This window comes from Talpa europaea (genome assembly GCF_964194135.1).
Source record: "Talpa europaea genome assembly, chromosome: 4".
Taxonomy (NCBI): Eukaryota; Metazoa; Chordata; class Mammalia; order Eulipotyphla; family Talpidae; genus Talpa; species Talpa europaea.
In genome coordinates, this window is record NC_140070.1 from 88,169,158 (window position 1) to 88,193,611 (window position 24,454).

At 36.6% G+C, this 24,454-nt stretch overlaps 1 protein-coding gene across 1 annotated transcript; it reads right to left on the reverse strand.

The window, feature by feature from the left end:
• Positions 1-12,422: 12,422 nt before the first annotated feature.
• Positions 12,423-14,259, reverse strand: LOC311170262 (neuroepithelial cell-transforming gene 1 protein-like; the record flags this gene model as incomplete). Its single annotated transcript, XM_084232645.1, is given in 2 exon segments — positions 12,423-13,947; positions 13,949-14,259. Coding segments are annotated over 2 exon segments (1,836 nt in total).
• Positions 14,260-24,454: the final 10,195 nt, after the last annotated feature.

The window sequence follows — 24,454 nt, forward strand, 5'->3', positions numbered from 1 at the left end:
CTTTCTCTGCTCAACACCATGTCAGGATGCATAACAGGAGGGGTCTCTCCAGAACCAGTCTCTCTGGCAGGTTGATCTTGGACTTCTAGCACTCAGAACTGTGAGAAATGAATTTTCCTTGTTTCTGAGCCACCTTTTGTCATAGCAACCTGAATGGACTAAGACAAGGGTGTACTTTTAAAGCCAAGCCCATCACTATTTGGGCTGATTTTATGTTACTTTTTATAGACTCATAGGAGAGATAGGAAGAATTGTGGATGTCAGTTAATTCATCCACAAGCATGATGGTTAAAGTTCCTCCTCAACATCTCTATCACTAGCTCATTCAGCCTCAATACTCCCATTTGTGGTGACAAATCACTGTACTTGAGAACGTTTCTAGATACAAGTCTATGTATCAAACTAAAGTCTGCTTCTTTTATTTGTCTTTCCAACTTCCCTCCTTATTCTGTTATTTGAAGTTACACAGGACAAAATGTTCTTTCTTTTTTTTTCACATGAGAAGTTTAAAATACCTTAGGCTATCACACATATTTTTCTTTTTAGCACCCTCGAAGACTCCATATTCCTATTGCTCCAATTGTTCCACAAAGAGAGGGTCTCAAGTTCTGTCACTACAGGTTTCCTGTGAACACAATTCATTTATCCAGATGGAGTTTGAATTATACCAAGCAAAATGGGAGAATTGTCTCCCCATTTTCTCTTATTTTGGGGCACTCCAAGAATCTACCCCTGGGTCTTATTTTCCTGGTGGAATCCTCTCCATTCTGCAGAAATCTTTCTTTATATCTCTCTCTCCCCCTTCCTTTGTTCTTAAATATCACTTTATATCACTTTTATTTTGACATATATTACATTGAATGGCATTTTATTCATTCATTCATTCATTCATTTACTCATTCATTTTTTTTTTTTTCTAAATGCTAAGCTTGAGGTAAGGACAATGTTTGGTCATCACTGGATTCTGCTTATGTTTGGCACAAACTAGAACTTTTTACTAGTCATATCATGTGACTGAATCTTGTTGAATACTTTGACAATTTATATTTCTAAGACTTTCAACTTTTGCTCAGTTAAATGAAGTTTTCTCCATTACACTTATACCTACATATGTATTTTAACTTTGTGGCTATATTAAAAAGTTAAGATCTGAAAAGTATATTTTAATGAAAAATAGTCCCAAATTATTTAAAGCTATTTATTAACCTAGAATATATTTTCTGTTAATCCACAGTGTAATAGTTGCTTGAAAACAATGGGCATTTCTTTTAGCCAGTCTTTTCGCTCCTTCAGATTATCTTCCTCTAGGGAGATTTTATTACCTATTTATAAAAAAACTTGCTGAAATGTCAGCTATCATGAACCTGAGGATAGAGAAAAAACAAGGTAGAGAAGGTTTTTTTTTTGCCCTTTGCTTTTGCTTTTTGTTTTTGTTACTTTTGATAGGAGAGAGCACTGTAGGGGAAGAAAGAGTTTCTTGCTCCTTTTCCCAAACTCCATATTTTGAACAATGTGATCCCTTTGTAGGTTCACATGTGCAGCACTTCAAATAGTTTGACTTACTGTGTTTCTGCATCTCTTCCTCCCTGCAGGCCAGGTCAACTCATTCATATTTGAAAGCAATCATTTAGTACTATATGGTACAAAAAATGTCTTAGCAACCAAAGCATTTTCTTATGTCATAGAAAACCAGGCAGGTATAGTAGAAACTGACTTCCGCATCCAGGATTCCTGCTCCTTTGGACTTTTATGTTTCCCTTTGACTTTTCATGTGGTTACGTAAAAAAAAAAAAATAAGCCTCCCTTGTGGCGCAAGGGGTTAAGATGCAATGCCTATGAAGGTGTCTGTAGCCTCTGCAGCATGAGTTCCATCCCCCAGCCAGGAAGCTACCCACATGGCGCAGCAGACCTCTCCTGACTCTCCCGCTGCTCCCCTCAGTAGTGTACTTCAGTCAATCTGCCTGTTCTGTTCCCTGCTCTGTCTCTGGTGAATCCTTTCACCCCCCCCACACCTCTGGCCTATACACCAGTTCTTGTATGCATACATAAATACCTCTTTAAAAAATACAAATAATCCTGATTGTATTTATAATTTTGAATGTGCGTCTACTAGTTGCACAAAGTTTATTATGATACTTATATTTTAACATATATGATGTTGGAGGTCAAGAATAATATAATAACTACTTTGATCACTTATCATTAAATTACTCTTATTTGCAGTATGTTTAAGTTTGCCACCTTTCTCTTTGGTTCTGTGCCCAGGGCCAATTGTCTCTAGTTACATCATGGATCTCCGTGGAAAACTCAGGTCAGGTTACTTACTGGACTTAGTTGTGTAAAATTTATAATATAAGTGTCTGAGAACACGGGTAAGAATGAGATATTCTACCTTGAGGAATCAGGTAAAGATAAGTGAAGTGAATCTGACTGAGTCCAAAACAGCTCAGTCTGTGATCCAAACCATTGTTTTCACACTTTTTAGAGCTTATCTAAGGGGTCTTTGTATAATCAAAGGTGGTGCTTCAGACTCCTTGATAATTATGTTCACTAGAAACAGAAATGCATTTCAGTACTAGCCTGATTTCTATTTATATGTCATCAACATTTTAAGTCATTTTCTTCTCTTTCTTAGTTCCTGTAAACCCCCTAAATTCAAATTTTGCTTTCTGTCTAACATGTAGCACATCGTTGGTGCTCAATAAATGTTTAACAGTTGGGATACTTATGTTTAACAGCTGCAGCACTGACTCCAAGGACAGCTGCATTTTAATGGTGTGTGAAGTGATTTAAATGTAAGCTGCTAAAACTCATAACTAAAGCACTTAGCACTTTAGGCTCCTCTGGGACTAAAGGTGATAGATTAAGGTAAAATGGTATTATTATTTAATTCCGAAAGAGGTAAATTACTCTGGCAAAATGCTATCTGATGTTGCTGGCAAACCGCTGTGGTCTAATGCTTCACTGCCATCAGGAAACATGGTCGGGAGGTTGGAGCTGCGGTGGAGGAAGCAGGAGTCCTGGGTACTATTTCTGGTTAATTCAGTGACTTCCTGGGTGACCTTGGGCAATTTACTTAACCTCCCCATGCCTCAGTCTCCCTCCTTAGGAGCTGAGAAGGGCAAAGATTTTTAAGATTCTACTCTGAGGGGACATTTTAAGAGTAAATTTTTTTAATGCTTTGTTTGTCAATGCATTATTATTATTGTTGTTGTTGCAGTAATGGATAATTTGTTTTCCTCCCAGCTGCATTGCTGGCAATAGGAAGGCAGTATATATTAATATGCATTTAACTGGAACACACAAAGTAAATGTTCAGACTGGCCATGGGCTCAGCATTTTGTGTTTCAGAGCAGTGATAACTGCCTCAAGGCTCTTTGATTCCATGCCTGTCCATGGACAATGCTTGCCTTTTTGTCCTCATCACTTCTTATAGATTTTAAAGGAAAGAAACAAGTACTTTCCTGCATTGTTAGTGGGTAAAACAGTCTGGATTGTTACTAGACTCTCTTGATAATCAGAGAAGAACCTGTTTATGTGTTTTGGAAAAATAAATAAAAACTCAGCTTTTGCAGATTCCTGAGTTGAGGAAGAAAGCAGAGAACAATAACGGATTCTTGCTTCTGAGTATTTCAGCCTAGTCACACACTGATGAGGATGCCTTGGAGTTGGAAGAGATATCATTTTAGGTTTCTAGGAGCATATCTTGAATTCCAACTACTTACCCTAAAGTTCTGGAATGGCTACTTGGTTTGCTGAATTCCTGACCATATCTAGGCAGACATCAATTAATCCACAGATGTAAGTTCTTTAGGAAATTTGTAGATATAAGTAGGTAAATTAGATATAAGATGTCAATGAGAGAGGGTAAATGAAAATCAGCATGAGAGATTATTCAGTTTTCTTGGTTAATACACTAAATTTCTCCAATGAAGTCATTTTCTGGTGACTTCTTATTACTTATCAAAATAGGCCTTTCTTGGGGTATGAAGAATTTTACTGACCCAAATCTTTATTTTAACCATCTTTAGAAAGACAATAATTAGTATGTACTTAAATAATACAATGGTTTCTCTACAGGGAGACTGAAAGGATATTGGGAAATAATAGCAAATCTAAAGGAAAAGAAAGATTATATGGGTGAAATATACATTTGGGTGCTTTTAAAAAATTGAGGTATCATTGATTTCTAACACTATAAGATTTAGGGGATAGGTTCATACCTCCTTAAAGGTATGTCCCCCTATACCCACCTCCAAAGCAAACATCTTCCTTCATCATAGACTATTGGGCCCCCTTCCTACTTTGTTCTCACTTCTGCTCCACCCCCTCTAATAGCCTCAATCTTGCAGCCATATTTCTAGGAATTGTTTGGTTTAGTTTTGTCATTTCCTTTACTATGTTTCTCTCTAGTCTGCATAGGATGAAATCATCAGTATGTACTTTTCTCATACTGATTTCTTTCATTTAGTATAATCTCCTATACTCTATCCATGTTGTTGCAAATGGCAAGAGTTCATATATATATACCAGATCTTTTTAAAACACTGCCATACAAAGAACCCTTGTATACTATTGGTGGCAATGTAGACTAGTCCAGTACCTATGGAAAACTATCTGGAGAGCTCTCAAAATATTGAAAATAAATCTACTATAAGAGCCAGCAATTGCACTCCTAGGTATCTGCCTGAAGAATGCAAAAAACTAATTCAATGGAATATATACACTCCTATGTTCATTGTAACATTATTTACAGTAGCCAAGTTAAGGAAACAACCCAAGTACAAATGAATGAATTAGGAAGATGTGGTCTACATAAACAATGTAATACTACTTAGTTATTAAAAAAAGATAAAGTCTTGGCTTTTGCTTTTGGGACAACATGGATGGAGCTGGAAGGATTTATGCTAAGTGAATTTTGTGATTTTTTTAAAAAGGGTCCCAGTTCAGATTTGTGATTTGTATATTAAGAGAATGCGTGCTAAAATGTATGTGTGTATTGATCAAAGACAGAATCAATTAGTCATTTATTTCCAACTTTTTCAAGAAATTTATTATAACAATAGATTTAACAATAAAGCTACTTTAAAATTAAAATACCCATAGAAAAATTGTTTGATATTATGAGTGTAAAACTTTAATTATAATACAGTAGTGTCTCTATTTCCCCCCTTAAAATTATTGCTTTTGTAAGTAATCTTTATGAATTGTTTTCTTAGGAATGTAGTTTTTCATTTTTTTTTTCAGCAGAAGAGCAACATGTACTAAATGCCAACAAATACTCATCGGAAAAATACATCCTTTCTGCACAATACTTTATACTTAATGTAGTAGTAAAATACCTAGACATTTAATGACAAATGAACTAGAATGTTAATAAGGAGAGACTTGCTAATGACTTCAAGAAATTTCAATGTTGATTTCCCTATGTTACTTATGGAGGTATTTTGAGGCAATATTAGTAAATCAGTTAATGTTGGTGAAGGTTCACATTGGCAAACTTCACTAATGGTGAAAACTTATTAAAGAGAGAAACAGAAATATAATATCATAAAATTAAGGCATTAAACCAGATTTATTTAATATGTAGTCTACCCCAAGTTTTTATGACTCAGTTAAATCAGACAGAACCAAGTTATTTGATTTAATTAATGAGGGTGAAAACAATAGCAATTATTGGCCACCAAGTTTTACCAATCTGTACAGTGTGTAATACTAATCATGAAGAAAGGTAAAATGATTTGCCTGTGATCACTGCCCTATATGATAGTGTTGGGACAGCTAGCCCGACACCAGGATCTGTACTTCTAACCTCTAGAGAGAACACGTTCACATATCTTTTATTATGGAATATTGTTACCACTAATTAATTATTAGCTATTGGTGTTAATCTTATTGTGCCTAATTTATAAATAAAAGTTTATTGCGGGTATGAAAAAAGTGTATATATACATATATAATATCTATATATACATATATATGTATGTGTATATACAGGCTTCAGTAGAAGTATCAGGTTAAGGCATGCACTGGGGGTCTTGGAATATATTTCTCATGGATAAAGGGGTATCAGTTTGTAAGGTAATTCTTTGGTGTGATAATACTGTATCAGAATTTTAAAGATCTACAATAGGTCTTCATATTACTGTCTTCATAGCAAGAGTTTGCAGGGTCTGAGAGAGTATACCCTACATACGAATTAAAGAATTAGTCTGGCATAGATTCATGGATGCTAGAAAAAGAAATGAGATTTCTGGCTTAGACAAAAAGGACTTGATTACTCATGATAAAACAGGCAGCATACGCTTTATGTTTGCATTGGTTTGACTCTAACTCCCACATCCTGAGGGGGTTGCAAGGATATGGACCCAGGTCAGTGCTGTGATGCCCTGTGTTTGTGTCTCAGCACAGAAATTCCAGGCCTGAGAGGGGCTGCAGCAAACCTGCCCAATCTTGCCCAGAGGAAGGTCTCACTATCTTTCATTATCTTTATTATAGTGGCATAAACAAATCTGCACTCTGCCTAGAAAGGCGACACTGTTTCTATCTTTCCAGGATGTTTGCCATTCTTGAAAAGACATTTTTAAAAAAGATAGACTAGAATAAAAGCTACAGTAATGCTGCTCACAAGACATGTACACATAAGAGACCCAAAAAGAACTGTCTGCCAACAATATATTATTTCCTATAATCCATGCTATCTCGTTTGACACACATTCTATGAGATTAATAGTGTAAATTTTGAATTTTCCATTTAATAGATTTTTTCTGCTTATAAAATGATTCCAATGGCTAGAAAAGACTAATATAACTTCCACAACCTGAAATAGAATTTAGTTGATAAAATATATAGGAAAAATCTCAACTAGACAAATTGATGTTGAAAGGGATTAATTCTTATAAAAGAAATGATTAATATAAAATGGATTCTTTTCCCCCAATACTATTTTATATTATTATTTTTCACTTGCTGCTCTACTAGGGGGAAGGTGCTAAGTATAAGGGTATGTGTTGGTGATGGTGATAACTGGCAATTAAATGAGGAATAGATCTAAAGATAATATACTTCTGAAACTACATTATAAATCAATAAAAAACAATGATCCAAGTTGATACATTATGGAGGACTACACCTATTATGCTAGGTAATGTAGGCATGTATTTGAATACTATTCCATGCATAATGTATTAGATTCCCAGTTTCTAAAGTGTGTAACTAAAGTTTGTTCAATTTGGGGCCAAGGTATCCTTTAATCATTGGAATATGGTTTACTCGGGGAATTCCAAAGCAATTTGCTTGCTAATACTAGGCATTTTTATTCTGACAAGGCAGGTTAGATTTCAGTCCACTTTGGTAAACAAAATGGAGGTACAGAAAGTTGGCTATTTGTCTAGTGTTTATCAGAAGGTAGTGACATTAACATGGTGGTGTTGTTTGAGGATGTGTGAGAATTGGGGTAGGTCAGTTTATATTTTCTATCTCATTATATGAAATGACAAAAGGAGCAAGGAAACCAGTGGACGTCCCTGACAGTGGGATGTGAATCAGCAAGCAAAGGGCAACCAATAGTGTTCATCATTCACTCGTAAATATTCTGGGTGTGTAGCTATTTCAACACTAAATGAGATTATTAGTTCTCATTTTAGGCAGCCTTTCATTATTATCGATGACTGACACAAGCTGAAAAATGGCCATGATTGTATAACACCCAAAATATGTTTGCAGTAAATTCGGGAAGATTTTGCTTCATCTGTCAGTTGAATAGGTTGCCCTACATACACAAGATCATTCAACCCACAGCATCTTGTAGCAGCACGAGCTAGCCTTGTTCAGTAGGACATTTAAACCTTGTCCTTCAGCAAAGTGAAGTGAGAGGAATGTTCTCATCAAAAGTCGAAATCTGAAAAGCAAACTTTGATCTGTCAAATGGTCAAGTGTGTTAAAGGTGAAAATAAAGCTACTACGACTTTAAGGTCTTTTTTTAGACTCTTGTTTTCCTCCTAAGTAGAGAGTCTTTCTGAGGTAGGGCATCTGTTACCTGTGTTTTATAAGTCTTTATTTACCTGAACACAAACTCTGAGCTAATAACATTAAGGTGTTGTGTTTAAATTGATACAGACTTGTGATCCTCATATGATTATTAGCAAGGGTTATATTCTAATGGCTAAATCTTTAAACCTTGTCTTCTTCCCACTGATTTCTAGTTCAGAAGTATGTGTCACAGAATAAATGGGAATTCATTATAAAAGAGAAATGTCTAAGATATTAACATTTTTATTAATTATTCTTCCCTAGTGTTTATCATATCAAGATCTCATAATAATAGTCACCATAGCAAATATAATAAAAAATACTTTTTCTCATGACAGCTACATTTCAGATTAGTACTAACAGAAATTTCTTATCTAATAATTTGGCTAAACTTTACCTTGGGAATGAGGTAGTATGAGATAAATTATAAGATGGTTAGTGACATGAATTTCACATAAGCAATGATTATTTTTAGTGTAAGAATTTTCTGTCATCCTTATACAAAAATAATTATAGTTTGTCTAAAACTCAAATTGAAGTAGGAGAACCTTTTTTCCACCTAATATTGGCAACTCCAGGGTATAAGGAAGTCCATGCTTGAAGAAAAGAAAACAACGACTCAAGCTGCAAATAGAAAAGCCGAGGAGCCGCAGTTTACCAAACAAGGTGCGAGTCAGTCACTAAGGCAAAAAAATACATCATCATCATCACCGTCCTGGCTTATTTTTGAAGGTGTTCTCCTTTTCCCCTAGAACTAAAAAAAACAAAAACAAAAACACACACACACAAAAACCCCACGTCACTTTGCTTGGAGATTAATTTAACATTTTTCCCCATGTATCGTTTGGCCACTAGATGGCAGTGTCAGCCCATCACACCCCACCCCCTCCCTGGTATTCTGGAGCCAATTTTCTGTACCTTGTCCTCTTTCACTTCGCAGGTTTCAGCTTGTCACTTTTCTTTCCCCTCTTTGTTTTCTATTTTTACTTTCATTCAAATGCCAGCAAAGCCAGCTGGTTGAAGAAGTCATGTGGTGCTTCACGCATTTGTCACAGGGGGCGTTGTGGATGAAGAGTTTAACTTAATTTCTAGGCTCCATGGGGTAGATATCAGGCAGGAGGGCAAAAGGACACGTCACTGGAAGCTGAGACTGGGTCGACGAGGACTGAGTTTGCTCAGACTTTGCTAAGCTCTGGCTTATCCTCTTGCATGTGGGAATCTCTCTTGGCTGCTGGCTAAGGCATCAGGTGTGAGTAGGTGGAGTCACAAGAGACTTTCAAAGGATGGAATTGGATTTTTAGTGACTGTGATGTGTTTTGTATCAGGACATGATGCTTATTTTTATTGGAATGAAACAACTGAATTGCAAAGCTGTACGCATGGAGGTGTCAGGAGTTGCTCTGAGATTGTTGATCTGAGAGAGAGTAATCCTAAGAGTTTCTAAAGTTGCATCAAAGAAGAACTCAGGTAGTATCCCTAATATTCTTGTTCCAAGGAAGGTCAGGACTGGAGAGGACTGTGAGAAAATGGCTTAAATAAATTCAAGTTCTGTTCTCATCCTGACCAAAACCTGTTTCCCATGCGAGAAGGCACCCCTCACTCGGACTACTGTCCCTTTCCCTCCAATCTCAGTGTCATGTTTCTTGCACTGGTCCCCAGCCACTGAGGTATCCAATGGGATCTGCATAAAGAGATGTCAGTGCAGAAGGTTTTGTTATTGATATTGACTAATACCCCTCTTTCAGATTTGTCAATGCAATTCTTCCAGGTTTATGACCTCTTTTATTTGAATATTTCAAAGTAGACTATAAGCATAGTTTGGATCCTACTTGCAACACTTCATTGTTCCTCATGTTTGTCAACATGATGATGTGTCTCTCTATCTTTCTAGCTAGCTAGCTAGCTATCACTAAATCTGGATATTGCTCCTCATGCTGGTTCTCTCATTTAGTGGACAAAATGAAACACAAATTACACTAACATGTTGAATGTATGTCTCTATAATGCTTACTCCTGCCCAGGGAATGTCTATAGAAGAATCTTCTTCTACTTTTATCTTTGCCATCACTGACAGCCAGCTCCTTAGCTGAGTAAAGGGGAGTGCTTTGTACACACTCCTGCACCTTGCCTTGTGCCCCAACCTCCCCTTCACTTTAGATCTGTCATCAATTCTTCCTGAAAAAAGGGAAAAGTTCAAGTCTGTCTTGTTATAATAAGAATCTTCAACCCACTGATAACTTCTGCATCTAGGAACTTATCAGTTGTCTGATTCTTCTTGCCTTAGGACATTTTTAAAAAGGATTTGTATATTTAAAATTTTCTTTTGTGATTATTTATAAATTATTTTATCTGCACAGGCAATTATATGGAAACAGTTTTCCTTAAAGTGATCTTTAATAACATTTTCCATGGATGGAGGTAGAATTTGGGATGTTATTTCACTCATGATTTTATTCATTAATATTTCATTTATTTGACAAATATGTAGAGGGCATCTTCCATGTGCCATCAGTGTGCTAAGTGCTGGGGAAACTAAACAAACAAAAAAGATCAACATGGATGTTGCCTCAGTGTTCATGGAACTGAAGTACACAAGATGGTTTATTTTATTTAATAAATTAATTTATTTTTTAAAAGATTTATGCATGGGAGGGTGAGAAGATTCATCAGAGACAGAGCGGGGAACAGGACAGGCAGACTGACGAAATACACTGCTGAGGGGAGCAGTGGGCGAGACAGGAGAGGTCTGCCGCACCAGGTGGGACCCTTGCCTGCTGGCCGGGATCGATTTTTCTTTCTTTCTTTTTTTTTTTTTTTTAATGGTGATTATGTGTGTGATTCTTTTTAATTATATAATTCATTTATACAGAGAAATCATTTGGATTGATCTATTTACACTTTTTTGTTTGTTTGTTTTCATTTTCACTGGCCAAATATATTTCACAAAATAGTCAACATTTACTTGGATGGATCAACATTGTAAATCTGCCATGAGAAGAATTTTAAGACTAGGATCTCATTTTAACAGAAACATTTTACAATAAAAGATTAATCAGTCTTTTTTCCATCATATGAATAAATTGACCAAATAATGCAATACAGTCAAATTTCCAACACATATCATTGTTTCTCTTCAAACCCATTATTTGCAGGTTGTATAAACCAAGGCAAATAAAATTCACTTCCCCTCAAACCTTCTACAACTTACTACATACCCTCAATTTTAGCTTTTTCTCTATTCTTCCACATTCTGGCACAACCAGACATTTTAATTTTAAGACAAAACTACTCTCCCTTTCCTTCTTATTTTACTTACTATCAGTCATCAATTTCTCTCCCTCTTTTCTTCAGACACCACTAAAACTTTCAACAAATCATGATGGTGGTTTCCTTTCAGTAGTCCAGAACACAAGGAGGTGCTGCTTTGTGTGTTTGCCACCCCAAAATGCTACTTTCAACATTGCAGTTTTCAAAATTGGCTCAAAAACAGTATGGCTTGGTTTCACTTGGTAAAGTTAATATGACTAAAAAAATTTACATATATAAGTATATATATATATACACACACACACGCATACACACATTTTTAATCAAGGAAGAAAAATACTTTAAAGACATGCCAATTTGAAAAGGCATTAAAGTAAAAACATAAAAGCAAATACTAAAAACTACTTTACAATAAAAAAATTAAATAATTGGTTGGTTAAATGAATGAAAAATGAGGAATGTGCAGTGAAAAAACAAACATATATAGCATTCCAGTTGATAAAATGGAAAATCTATTAAATTTGATGGTTTCCAAGGAAATTAAATTTTGATGTAAATTCTAAAACGTTACAAACATCTATTTCATGTAGACATCAGATGCCAATGTTAAAACTTCAAAGTCTATGCTAGGTCTATCAAAGAAACACTGGTAAAATCCCAGTATTTGCAAAATTTTACTGGTAAAATCCCAGTATTTGCAAAATTTTAAGTTTTGGCAAATATAGTAAATCCCACAATGGTTTGGTATTGACAAATCATGATGAATGCAGAATGAGGAGAAAACTTATTTCATTGGATTAAAAAGACCAGGTTTGAATGTTCTAAATAATCTGAGAACATAGCTAAAAAAAACAAAACAACCAAAAAAAAAAAAAAAACCAAAAAACAAAAACCAAAACACCAAACCCCAAAAAAGCCCCTGCTGTTCAGCAGTAATCTGCATATATATCTTTAGCTGCCATTGGGAAAAAATAAAAAAGGGACAACCACCAAAACCATAGGTGTTAAGACTGGTATTAAGTGACCCTGTGATGCTCGTTACATGCTCACATTCCAAGGAAAAACAAACTGTACACATTTATAAATTAACAGTCTCTCCACTAGCTAGTGCACAGGGCTTCCTTTATACCAAAGTCTCCTTCCGTTTGCCACTGTTTGGGGCTTTGTCCCTGGCTTTCCGGCAGCCAGGCTGTGTCCGGTGGGTTTTCACGCTCTTGATGTGACTTGTGGTGGGCACCGAGGAGTCACATTCTGAAGCGTGGCCTTCAGTTTCGACCTGAGTCACACTGGAGGCCGTGGACGCTCTCCTCTGGGCTCTGCCATTGCCGGCAGCGGGGTCATTCTCACGCCCTTTGTGGAGCTGCGGTAGCCCCTGCAGCTCAGCCGGGCTGGAGACCTGCCGGCAAGGGGCGACGGCAGCGCGAATACAGCTGACCCACTGGTGCTTGTGGAACATATCGTTGGCTTGCAGGGTGTGAGACTGCCCTGAAGAGGGTTCTTGGAAGTGAACCCTAAAGATATTTTTAGCTTTATCTGAGTTGCCGAAAGCCCCTCGAAAGGACCCCCCCAATTTAACATCTCCGTCCTGCAGGTCTTCCAAAATCAACTCCTGGACTGGGATTGGCTGCCGGTAAACCTGGTAAGAGAGGCGCTCATTCCGTGTAACAGGCCGAGTCAAAACCAAGATGTCTTGAAACAGGAAAATGTAAAGTTTATGTCCATTTTTATTCTTCAGTTCCCCATGGCAGAGCAATGCTCTGCTTGCTTCAATTCTAGGGTCCTTCTGCTTTTCATCCAGATACTCCAGTTTGCCAATGTAATATTGGCATTCTGATTCGCCTTTCTTCACGTTGATATAAGAGAGAACTCCTTGTATTATTGATATAGCTTTGTCCAGAAGCTGAACATCAGGGTGATCTTTTGGAGTATGTTTCAGAATTTCTTTTAATAATAAAGGGTATTTGACTAGACGACTTCGAGGAATATCTAAGAAGCTCCAAAGATCTAGTTTTTGACTGAAGGGAGACTCCAGACATCGCTGAAGCAAGTCTTGGACTCTTGGATCCTGTTTCTTTTGATCAAGAAGAGCTTTGGCTTTGGCTGCTAGCTGGTTACTACAGTAGCCTTTGTAGGCATTCAAGCCTGGCAACCAGTTCACAAGAATGTGACCAATCTGCTCCACTGTTCCACTAGGCTTGGTTGCTTGTCCTATTCTTGCCAACAAATCTTCATGCAGAGGTATGTAAGCATCCAAATCACCAAATATATGTGCAAGTTCCTCTTCTGACATAATAGACAACTTTAACATGGGGTCATGGTAGGCCTTTCTTGCAAGCTTGAGATCCTCAATTAAATCCTGTTCCCCCTGGAACAGTTCATATATTGCCTCCTGACGTTTGATTTCATTGGTAGTTAAAGACTCCTTCATATTGATATCTAACTTTTCTGACCACAGAACACTACTTCTCCTCTTGGTAGGCATTGGGACTGTTGATCTGTTTGATAACTTCTGGGCAGAAGCCGGGGATCTGTTGTCACCACGAAGGGTAAATGACTGTATTGTCTGACCAAAGCGACGGACTGCTCCATTTCTTACAGGAGAGATTAAATTTGCCAAGGATGTGACCCGAGCTAGAGGTCGAACTCTTATTGCTTGGCACCTTCAGATCAAGGCTGCTAAGGCTTACAACATCATCATCTTTCTGTCTTCGTTTCCTTTTCAAAGTAAAGTCCCAGTGGGGGCCAGGTGTTAAGAATGTGAAGGAGCTACCTCGCCGAAGGGCGTATCTGCCTTCAGGCTCCGGCACCGGGGTGTCAGCAGGCCCGGGGTACCGGGTGTCTGCAGGCTCGGGCCCCCGAGGGTCTGCAGGCCCAGCGGCGCCATCCGAGCTGAGTCCGGAGGCTCGGCGGCTTCGCCTCTGCGGCGGGTGCTGCTTCTGGGCCGCCAGCTCCGGCTCCATGGCGCGGAAGGGGGGTGGGCGCTGGCCAGTGCCCGGCGGCTGGCTGGGATGGGCACCGCGCCCACCACTCTGCCCCGGGAAGTTGCTGTCAGGACAGCACCGCCGCCGCCATCGATTTTTCAATCACAGGCAGTGTAATATAGTGGAAAGGGGGACTCTAGCATTTAATGAGTGCTTCTCGTAAATGCACATGCTGTCTTATTTCTCACCTTTCACTCTAGTATGTCACGAATGCATAGATACAAACATGTTTACCACTTTTAAACAATCATAAAATTTATCTGATAGAAAATTGTCAAGATATCTCCTAATTATAAACTATAGGTATATTTACACAACAATAAACATTTGTTGAAAGATTATTTAGTGTCAGGTGTGCTTTATATATAGACGGGCAGATTAGTAAATATGATGGGAACTAGTCCTTTTCTCATGAAGATTATATAGGAGTGATTGTAACAATATAAATTAGAACAATGAATGTTACTATTTAAGTATTCATTAGACTTAATGATCCCTCTCAGTGAAGAAGAGAAATCCTTTCTTCTGTAGATACAAGATTCTTATATCTATAGACTATTAATCAGTAAGACCTACTCTGCAGTAATAGGAGAATTCATGTGCAGAGTTCATGGAAACAGTCATCTTCATGTACACATAGAGAAGGGCAGACTCTGAGTGTTAGTTCCAAAATGAAATTTGGCGTCCTGTTCCCCTACTATATTTCATAATAAATGTAATATAAAAGAAAAGACAGGGTTTATATAATAAAATAGGTATTTGACTGTTCTCTCCTCTAGGTGTTGAAAATGATGTTTAACTATTTTGATTAGAAACTAATACTTATTTTGCAGTTTAAAATAATATATGGTAGGCTATCAGATATCTACTCATTTGCTTCTAATGAGGCCCATTTACTCTCTCTCTCTCTCAATACCTATATATGTATCTAATCTATCTCTCCAGTTCTTTTCCTAAGTTTTTGAAGAATCACTAAGAATATTCAGAAATTTCTCTGGGGCTTCAGAGAGGCAACAAGCAGAAACATTGCTTAGCTACAGGTCATGGAGAAAAGGTCTCACAAGGATGCTGGCATAAGACTTCCTTTCAAAATTCAGCTCGAATGCTGTCGGACAATTTTCTTTTAGGCAAAGCCTGATGGGATTGTAGTTTTACAGTTTTCTAAAATCACATGACTTTCAGTTTCTTTCAGGGCAAGACTTCAGAAAACTTTGCCCCTATTTCATCCCAAAACTTGAGCTAGCAAGCTCAATCTAGCCAGATATAAATGTAAATGTAGATGGAACTTTTACCCTTAACAGAAATGCTTTTCATTTGATTTCTCTTCATTGCTGCCAAGATGAGTAGAGAGATACACTGCAGCTTGTGGTTTTTGGATTTTGTTGCAAATGTTGGAGCAAGGGGTTGATTGATTGGTATAAACATGTAGCAATAGCAACAGCTGTTTTAAAAAAAGCATAAAAGGGAATGAAATGATTTAAAATAAACAGTAGTTACATTTATGACATACATACAGCCTGGGTATTTTTAATTTTCCTTGCCTAGCTAAAAATGAAACATTTGTACAGATAGCAGTAAAATAACTACACTCCAAATTCAAGTTTTCATGCCTCAGAAGTAATGAGCCTTCTTTCAGATGTTTTTAAATTTTTTATTTCAGTATCTCTCTTTATTTCATTAGACTTAATTTTCCAGTGAATATTACTGTATTTATTTTAATTTTGAAAATTCAGCAAGCTTACCACAAGTTTTAATTTCTTTTTAATTTTGACTTTTATAAATTAGACAGTAGCAATGAAAAAATATTCCTAAGTATTTCCTTTGTTATTGATAGCTAACTCTTATTTTCATCACTGATGTCATGAGTCACATAATAGGTGATATCTCAAGGGGAATTTTGTTTTTTTTTTGAAAATTCTCTAACTTTTAAAGATGGATCTTTGAGTAATCTTCCTACAAAATGAATATCTTACCCCTGGACAATCATGTGTAAAGCTCAGATATGATGTAGGAATTTACTTTCTCTGACTTTGGCTTTAGTAAAACAGTATTTTGGGGGTCTTTTTGTTCACAAAATAAGAGATTTATAAAAATCAGAATGGATGAAAGAGACCACAAGTCCAAACCTTTATTATTCTCATCCTTGGATTATGGTCTGGAGAAGCTTAAAGACCTTCCTAGTCTTGAAAAAACCAAGGAAAGTGAGAGAAAGAGTAAGCACTAGAAGCCAACTGGCTTCTAAGGGTATGATGACAAATAACAAAAGATGTTATTTCTTCATGTAATTTTACTCACACATTCGTGACCTTGAGCAATCAGAAAAAGATAGAACCAAGTTTTAGACTTTAAGTCTTAACTCTCTCATTCATTCCTAATCTTCTCCCCAAGAGACAAGTTGAATTATTGTTTCTGTATCATTGAAAAGGAAACTAAGGTACAAAGAAAGAGGTAAGAAATGCAAAGAAGACACTAAGCTTCTGATTGAGAAAAAAAATTTGTTTGAAAAGAGTTCTTATAAATACATTGTTTATAACTTAGAATTCATTCGCCCAGAAAAAGTCATTATGCGTCATGGTTGAATCATCAGGAAAATACCCTAAAACCTATGTTATATGTTTCTTGCCCTGAACTTAGCTGTGAATGAAGATCAGTGTGGAATGTACACAAATCATCTATGTTTTGGAGGTAACGTTGCATTAAACATTATATAAATTTCAGGTATTTGTCACTGAGTATCAACCTGTGTAATACCCTATATTAAGTTCAGCACTGAAGGCCTAATACTATCCTTTACCCTCACCATGCAATTGTCTCTTTTCCCCTGATTTACCCATCACTTTTTCCCTTTCCCTTCTAATTTAGTGTAAAAGTTTATTTTTGTTTTATTTAATTCATCTGTTTGTGCTTTCTACATACCGTATGAGTGAAATCACATAGTGTTTTTGTCTTTCCCTGTCCAGCGTATTTCACTAAGCTGAATTCCTTCCAGGTCCATCCATGTTGTTGCAAAGGATAAATTTTTATCATTTTTATAACTGAGTAGTACTTCTTTGTGTATATGTACCATGTTTTATTTATACAAATATGCTTATAGTTTATAATAATATTATAGGTTTGTGATCACAGACACAAGGATTCTATGTACTCTATATACGTGTTTCCCATAAATTTGTATTCTGCTTTATACTTGACATATGATGCCTTGCCTGAGTAGATGAAACTTCCTTTTGACTAGCGGCTAATGAGAACTGAATCCTCTGCTTATTGTTTTACATCTCTGTTAATTGGAAGAATTTTCCGTAGATTGACTGCTGACCCAGTAGCTTTCAAATCATCTCTCTTCGCTATTTATCAGTTACTTCTGGTGCGTGGCACTGGGGAGGCATTCATATAGCAGTTAGCCAAGGTTCAAGCATTATGGGAGGTGATAAGAGTACTCCTAGAGACATCACTACGCTGGATAAGCTAGCAACTTATCGTGAATGAAAATGACTATGAAATTGCAAAAAATATTTTAGACTCAACACATTAAATATACATCCAACCACACTTCCCTTTTGCTGCATTTCCTAAACAGCCATGTCTACTCCAAACCAGCCCCTGCAGGATGAAACATGATTGGGGAATTCAGAATGGAAAGAAATAAATGTTTCACTTAGTTTCGGAAGACACACAATATCAGACTGTGTGATTACATTGTTGAAGTGAGAGGTCTTCAGGCTGAAACTTTAGCAGCTTTGTGGTAAGCCGGACTCTGGCTTTAACATATTGTCTGTCACTGCTCCCAGGCCCCAGCCCCTTTGGGTTGTAGGAAGTGACTTGCCTGCTACTTACTTGTAGAGGATTAAGTTCTCTTAATCATAATGACCGTTCCATCTAGTTAGGGACATATTAATAATGATTTTATCCACAATGTTAATAAAAAATAAATCAAAAAGACTTGAGACAACAAATGGTGAGGATGTGGAGAAAACACTCCTCTGCGATCGTTGGCAATGTAATTTGGTATAGTATAGTTTCCATGGGTGTCGTATGGAGGTTCCTCAAAAAAAGTGATAATGGAAATACCATATGACCATTGCTAGGTATTTACTCAAATATTATGAAAACACTAGTTGAAAGGATTTATGTGCATCTGTGTTTACAGCATCATTATTCACAATAGCCAAATCATGCAAACAACCTAAATGCCTGTCCAGGGATGATTGGATGAAGAAACTATAGAATATATGCTCAGCTATTACAAAAATGAAATCATGCCTTTGGGACAACTTGGATGGATCTTGAAGTGATTATGACAAGTAAAATAAGTCAGAAAGTGAAAGGCAGTTACCAGATGGTTTTATTCACTTGCACTATATAGATAACCAAAGAAAATAAATGTAACCAATACAAATAACCAAAGAAAGCAAACTGGCAAAGCACTAAGAATAATTCTGACACTCAGTGAAAAATACACTGGTTACCAGAGGGGAGGGATGGTGGAGGAGGTGATAGGGGAGGGGAGGTGCAGGTTGAGGCCCTGGAGTTTGATGGAGGTGAGTGAAACTTGTACACATGTGCAGGTGTGAAATTGTACTCCCTGAGTTATATAGTTATGTAAGTGAGTGGCAAATAAATAGAACTTAAGAAAAAGTCACAAATTATATGCAGTTTACTACAGACATGAAACAGATTAGGTTTGGTTTATTGTCAACATAACATAGGCTGAATTTAACATGGACTGACCAACTATGTTCAGGGGATTTTTTATTTTATTTTTTGAATTTAAAGAAATTTTTTAGAGCTGTTTTAGGTTCATGACAATATGGAGAAACTAGTACAGAGCTTTACTAGATATTCCCTTCCCCCACACATCCCCAATGTCTACCTTTTCTCTAGGAATTAGAAAACTCTTAGCTCCAGATAGATAAGAAAATTCAGGAAAAAAACTGCCTTCTCATTCTGACATTTGATTTTTTTAATCTGCCTCTTTTCCCTCCCCTTTTCTTGCTCTCCTCTTTCCTTTCTTCTTTCTTTCCTTCTGTACTATATTTGTTTTTTTTTCTATTTGAAGACTTTAAATTTATTGAATTAGTTTAACCATAATCTTTAGCTCAGTATATGCTATTATCTTTCTGTCATTCAGCCTTTTTTATGCTAAGCATCTTCTTTGATTTTTAAAATTTTTTTCATTTTCTTTGATTTTTAAGTAACATGATAACATGATCAATTAACTGAATATCTAAAACAAATCGATAACTCAAACAAACTCTGTGTTCTTTCATTTCCCTTCATTTTCTTCATGGGGATCACCACTATCCTAAATTTTTATTCATCATTCTCTTGAACATTTTTATATGCCTAAAGAATGTATAATTAATTTTACTTGGTTTTGAACTTCTTTAAAGTTCAAACTGTTGAAGACTTTGGATTTGTTTTTTCATTCAATTTTATGTTACTAAAATTATTCCATGTTATTCCAAGCTACAACATTCAATGTCATTAAATTGCTGTGATGTAATGATAATTATTCTTGTTATTGGCTGTGTATATTTACACTTAGCAATTACACTTAGTGCTGCAGTGATTATTCCTTTAGTTGTCCTGTGATACTCACATGTATGACTCTCTTGAATATTTTCCCAGGAGTTAATTTTGGAGCCACAGTTTGTCATTGTTTAGCATATAAATAATCCCAACTGCTTTTTTTCTTTTTAATTGAGGTAACATCAACATATAGATGTCTATTTTCATACCAACTTGCCTTTAAGACTATTTGAAAGCATCACATTCACTTCTACTATGTAGAATAATTCTTTCAATCTATTTCTCCTATATAACTAATATTGTCAAGCTTCTTATTTTAGTCAATTGAATAGAGGTAAAATAATATCCTCTGGTGGTTTTGGCTTACTTTTTTTCTAATTATAATGGAGTCTTAATCTTTATATATATGTTGGCCAAAAGGATAGCATTTATTTTGCTCATTTTTTTAGAGATTTGTAGGAAATCCTTTTGTATTTTTTATACTAATCCCTTGTCAATTTTATATATATATATATATAATATAAATATCTTTTTTGAGTGTGATTTGGGTGTTTTTCCTTTTAGAATATAATTTAACAGAAGTTATTCACTTAATACACATAATTGTCAACATGACTTTTGTGCCTTGTAGGTAAAATTTTCTTTCACCAAAATCAGTGAAAAAAATATTTTTAAAATTTTGAAAGGTTTTGATTTTTACATTTTAACATCTTAGTCCACTTGGCATTGATTTTTAGTGCTGGTGTGAGATTGGCTTGTAATTTCATTTCACAGCTACGGGCAAAACAATATTTCCAAGTTTTATTTATTGAATCATTATTCCAGCTCTTTCCAATGTCTTGCATTACCTTATAGCTTACATATGAAACTTCCATAAATGTAAGGTTCACTTATAGGCTATCTATTTTCTTGTATTGATTGGACTATTCTAATGCCAAACTATACTTTCTTTATTGTAACAGATTTTAACAATTTATAATAATACAATAAAATTTTAAACACAATTGATATCTGATAAGGTAAGTTACATTCTTTTTCTGGGGTATGTGTGTGTTTGTGTGTGTGTTTTCCATCTAAAACTACACTAACATAGACCTACCAGTTTTGATTTTAAGAGAATCCTCAGGAAGTATATGGACAGGTTGATGTCTCCTGTTTTAAAAATTCTGGTTCTACTTACTTATCACCTTAGATGGTAGGTTCTCAGCCTTTGGTGAGCGGTGAACATTAAAATCACTTGAATGTCTTGTTCAACTAAAGATTGATGGACACCTCCCTCTTCTCCTTCCCCCCCATCTCCCTACTTGGAGTGAGGTCCAAGGATCTGCATTTCTCCCAAGTTCCCTGTTGAGGTTAGTGCTGCTGCCTGGGGACTCCCTAGGAGCACTGCCATAGACTAATTTGGCTTGTGTATCTTTCTTACAATTGCTATTTTTATTCCTGTTCTTTCTGATCATTGCTTCAGCGTCTTTGTTTTCTCACCATGTGGTGTCGGTGAGGTGCATTAAATTCTGCTTCTTTGGGAAGATGGAGAGGCCTCTGAAAATTATCTCCCTGGGGAGATAATTTAAAGAACATTTAAAATAACAGGCAATCTATTGACCTAGCAGTGCGATAGTATGTAGCTCTTCTTGCCAGCTGCAGCAGCTTGGGCTTTTTACATTTTCACCACTTCACTTTCCCTGTTTTGTAAGGTTTAGTCTGGCCTTGGGCCTTGAATTCTATAAGGAGGGGAAGGAAAGACATAGGGAACTCACCGCTTGTGTTCCCAGAGGGGAAAGGGAAACATTTTTTCTGCATGAACTATTCATAGGTGACTGTCTATTTATAAAGCAGCTACTTAAGCTGGTTAAGAGTAATTTGGAGATTGAGAGTATATTTCCAGGATTTTGGTACTTGCAGTTTCCAGACCTTATTAGCAATGTCTATAATTTATTTGCTTTGGTTTCAGTAGAAGCTTATGCTAACCAAATGTCATTATTAATGTAGTCTTCAAACTCTGTCTATTAACTTTGCAATTGTGTTTGCCATTGAATGAAAGAAAGAATTTTAATCCCACAAGTGGGATGTCAGATCTGTGAATATCAAGTTAGATCTACTTTCCTGAACCACTGTTTAATTGTGCATGGTGGAAAAATTATTTTCCTTGTAAACTGAGTTGCTGTATTATAATAGTATGTAACAAAGACAGTCATGTTAACAAAGACAACACCATCATTCATTTGTACAGTAAAAATTAATTGAATGCCACCCTGTGCCAGGTCTTCTGTCAGACAATGGCAATCAAATAATGAGCAAGATTGACATATTCCCTCCTTGCCTTGATCTCACATTCTTACAGGAAAGACAGATAAGTAAATAAGCACCACAAATAAAATTTACATTGCAAATAAAATGCTAAACATGTTCCAGGGTGTGTGAGTGGGTCATATGGGATATGTCAGGGGTATCCCTGGCACAATGGGGAACGTGATAACCACACATATGAAGCAAATGAGAGGCATCTCAAGTTACCTTAGATTAGAAATTTGGTAATCCTCATATAATCCATGTTTTTTCTAAGGTGCCAAATTTTTATAGTCAGTAAATATCATAAGTAAGCATGTTGTTTAGAATTCAGTTTCAAAGGGCAGGCAAGTGGCCCACATCCCTCAGGAATAGTCAGCATTCCCACAAGGGAGAGAAGTGGGCCCTCAGTTTAGATACCAGGAACTAGGTAATTACCAGCAGCAATAGAAATGGAAATTCAAGAAGACTCAATGGTCTTTTGAAGTGGAGCACTTGGACATCCTGTCCAAAAGCAAGTAGATGTGAAGGATGTTGGGCCACTTTACACTCCCCCACCCCCCACCCCCACCACCCAGTTTTTTAATCCATTTTGTCTACAGTCTGAATTTCACAGTGGTGATCAACTGTAAACCAGAGTAATAGCACCTTTGTCAGTATTGCTTGCAAAATAGGGGAAAAGCAGGAAACCTACAGAGAGCCTCCTAGGGGGCTGAACTCTAAAGCTTGAGCACTTGCAAGATAATGAAATGAGATTCCCTTCAGCCATCTGTCTTGAAAAATGAGTCCCTGAAAGGATAAAATCCTTGCCCTTCTTTACCTGCCTTAACATTTCTTCTCCCCACCTTGACTTTTGACTTCACTTATTATTTTTTCCCCAGAAATAAAATGCAAACACCTTAAATAGTCTTGCAATAATTAATGCACTTCTATTTTTAAATGAACATCTGCAATTGCAGGAAGTATTCATGACTTGAGTCTCTTTTTGATCTAGCATCTTCTTCTGGGAACTGTCATCTTTCTTCAAATCCCTTGTTAAAGAGGTGCTTGGACCTCCCTGGCACAAGGGGTTAAGATGCAACCTATGAAGCTTGCTGCAGCCACTGTAGCATGAGTTCAATCCCCAGCTAGGGAGCTACCCACATGGCACGGGAGACCTCTCCTGGCTCACCTGCTGCTCCCCTCAGCAGTGTATTTCAGTCAGTATGCCTGTTCTGTTTCCCCACTCTGTCCTTGGTAAATCCTCTCACACACACACCCCCATGCCTCTGGCTTGTACCCCAGTTCTTGTATGTCTAAATAAATAATTTTTTTTAAAGAAAGAGGTACCCAAATGAGTAACACTGATAAAGTGAAAGAATGTTTTAGAAGAAGAAATGTAAATCTCTCCTCTAAAAGCCACACATTTCACCACGCTTGCAAGCTTCATAAATCAGATCCAATAACGAGGGCTGAAGGGTTGAGGGTTGCTATGTATGTGAGAAGAAAGTATGGTGAGCTTCTTGTCTGAGAACTGAAGGGTACTGATGATGACCTGGAAATACCTCAGTAAAATAGAAACCAGTTTTAAGTCTGGGTGAGTTTGGGTTTTGGGAGGATCATACCCAAGAATACTTGGCATTTTTTTCAGTGCTCTCAGTATTTAATGTTATTATTTAGAAAATATTCTGAAAGAAATAGTATCAAAGAGATAAATGCAAACTATTGTATGGCCCTTGGGGTATCATACTTACAAATTACTAGCAAGTAATAAAAATACCTTGTACATATGTATACATCTTCAGATATTAAAGTTGAGTATGCCTTTGCATTTCTGTCTAGTGAAACACGATCTTGAGGGGGAAATCTGGGGGAAGAAAATGACATTGGTTTCCTAAAGTTTATTTCACTTACATTGCACAATTGAACCCCTTTATCTGTCTTTTCACCATTTGAAAATCAAATGTACAATTTATTTTTTCTCTAAGTGTTCAGGGCTAGGTTTGGTTGCAAATGCATTTCATAATCTTGCATTAGTACAAAGGAGTTCTTTGGTATTGAAGCTGTAGAAACTGAACCAGGGAGTTGAGAAGAATTTTCCAGGGTATAATAAGAGAATGCTTTAACTCTCTGCCTCTGGGGAGCATTACATTTGGATTTTGATTGGCTGGTGGCTGGGAATGCAGGATATTTAGTCAGGCTTAGTTAAGTGTATACTGGTTGGTTTAACAATAGGCAATTAGAAGTATTGACTTTCTCCAGTGAGTGCAAGGATAGTCATAGAAAAGCCAAGGTGCTGCAGTCACAAGAGGCATGAACTCCACCAGTAAAGAACTCCACCAGTAGAGATGTGGGGCCTCCCTGGTGGCACAAGGGGGTA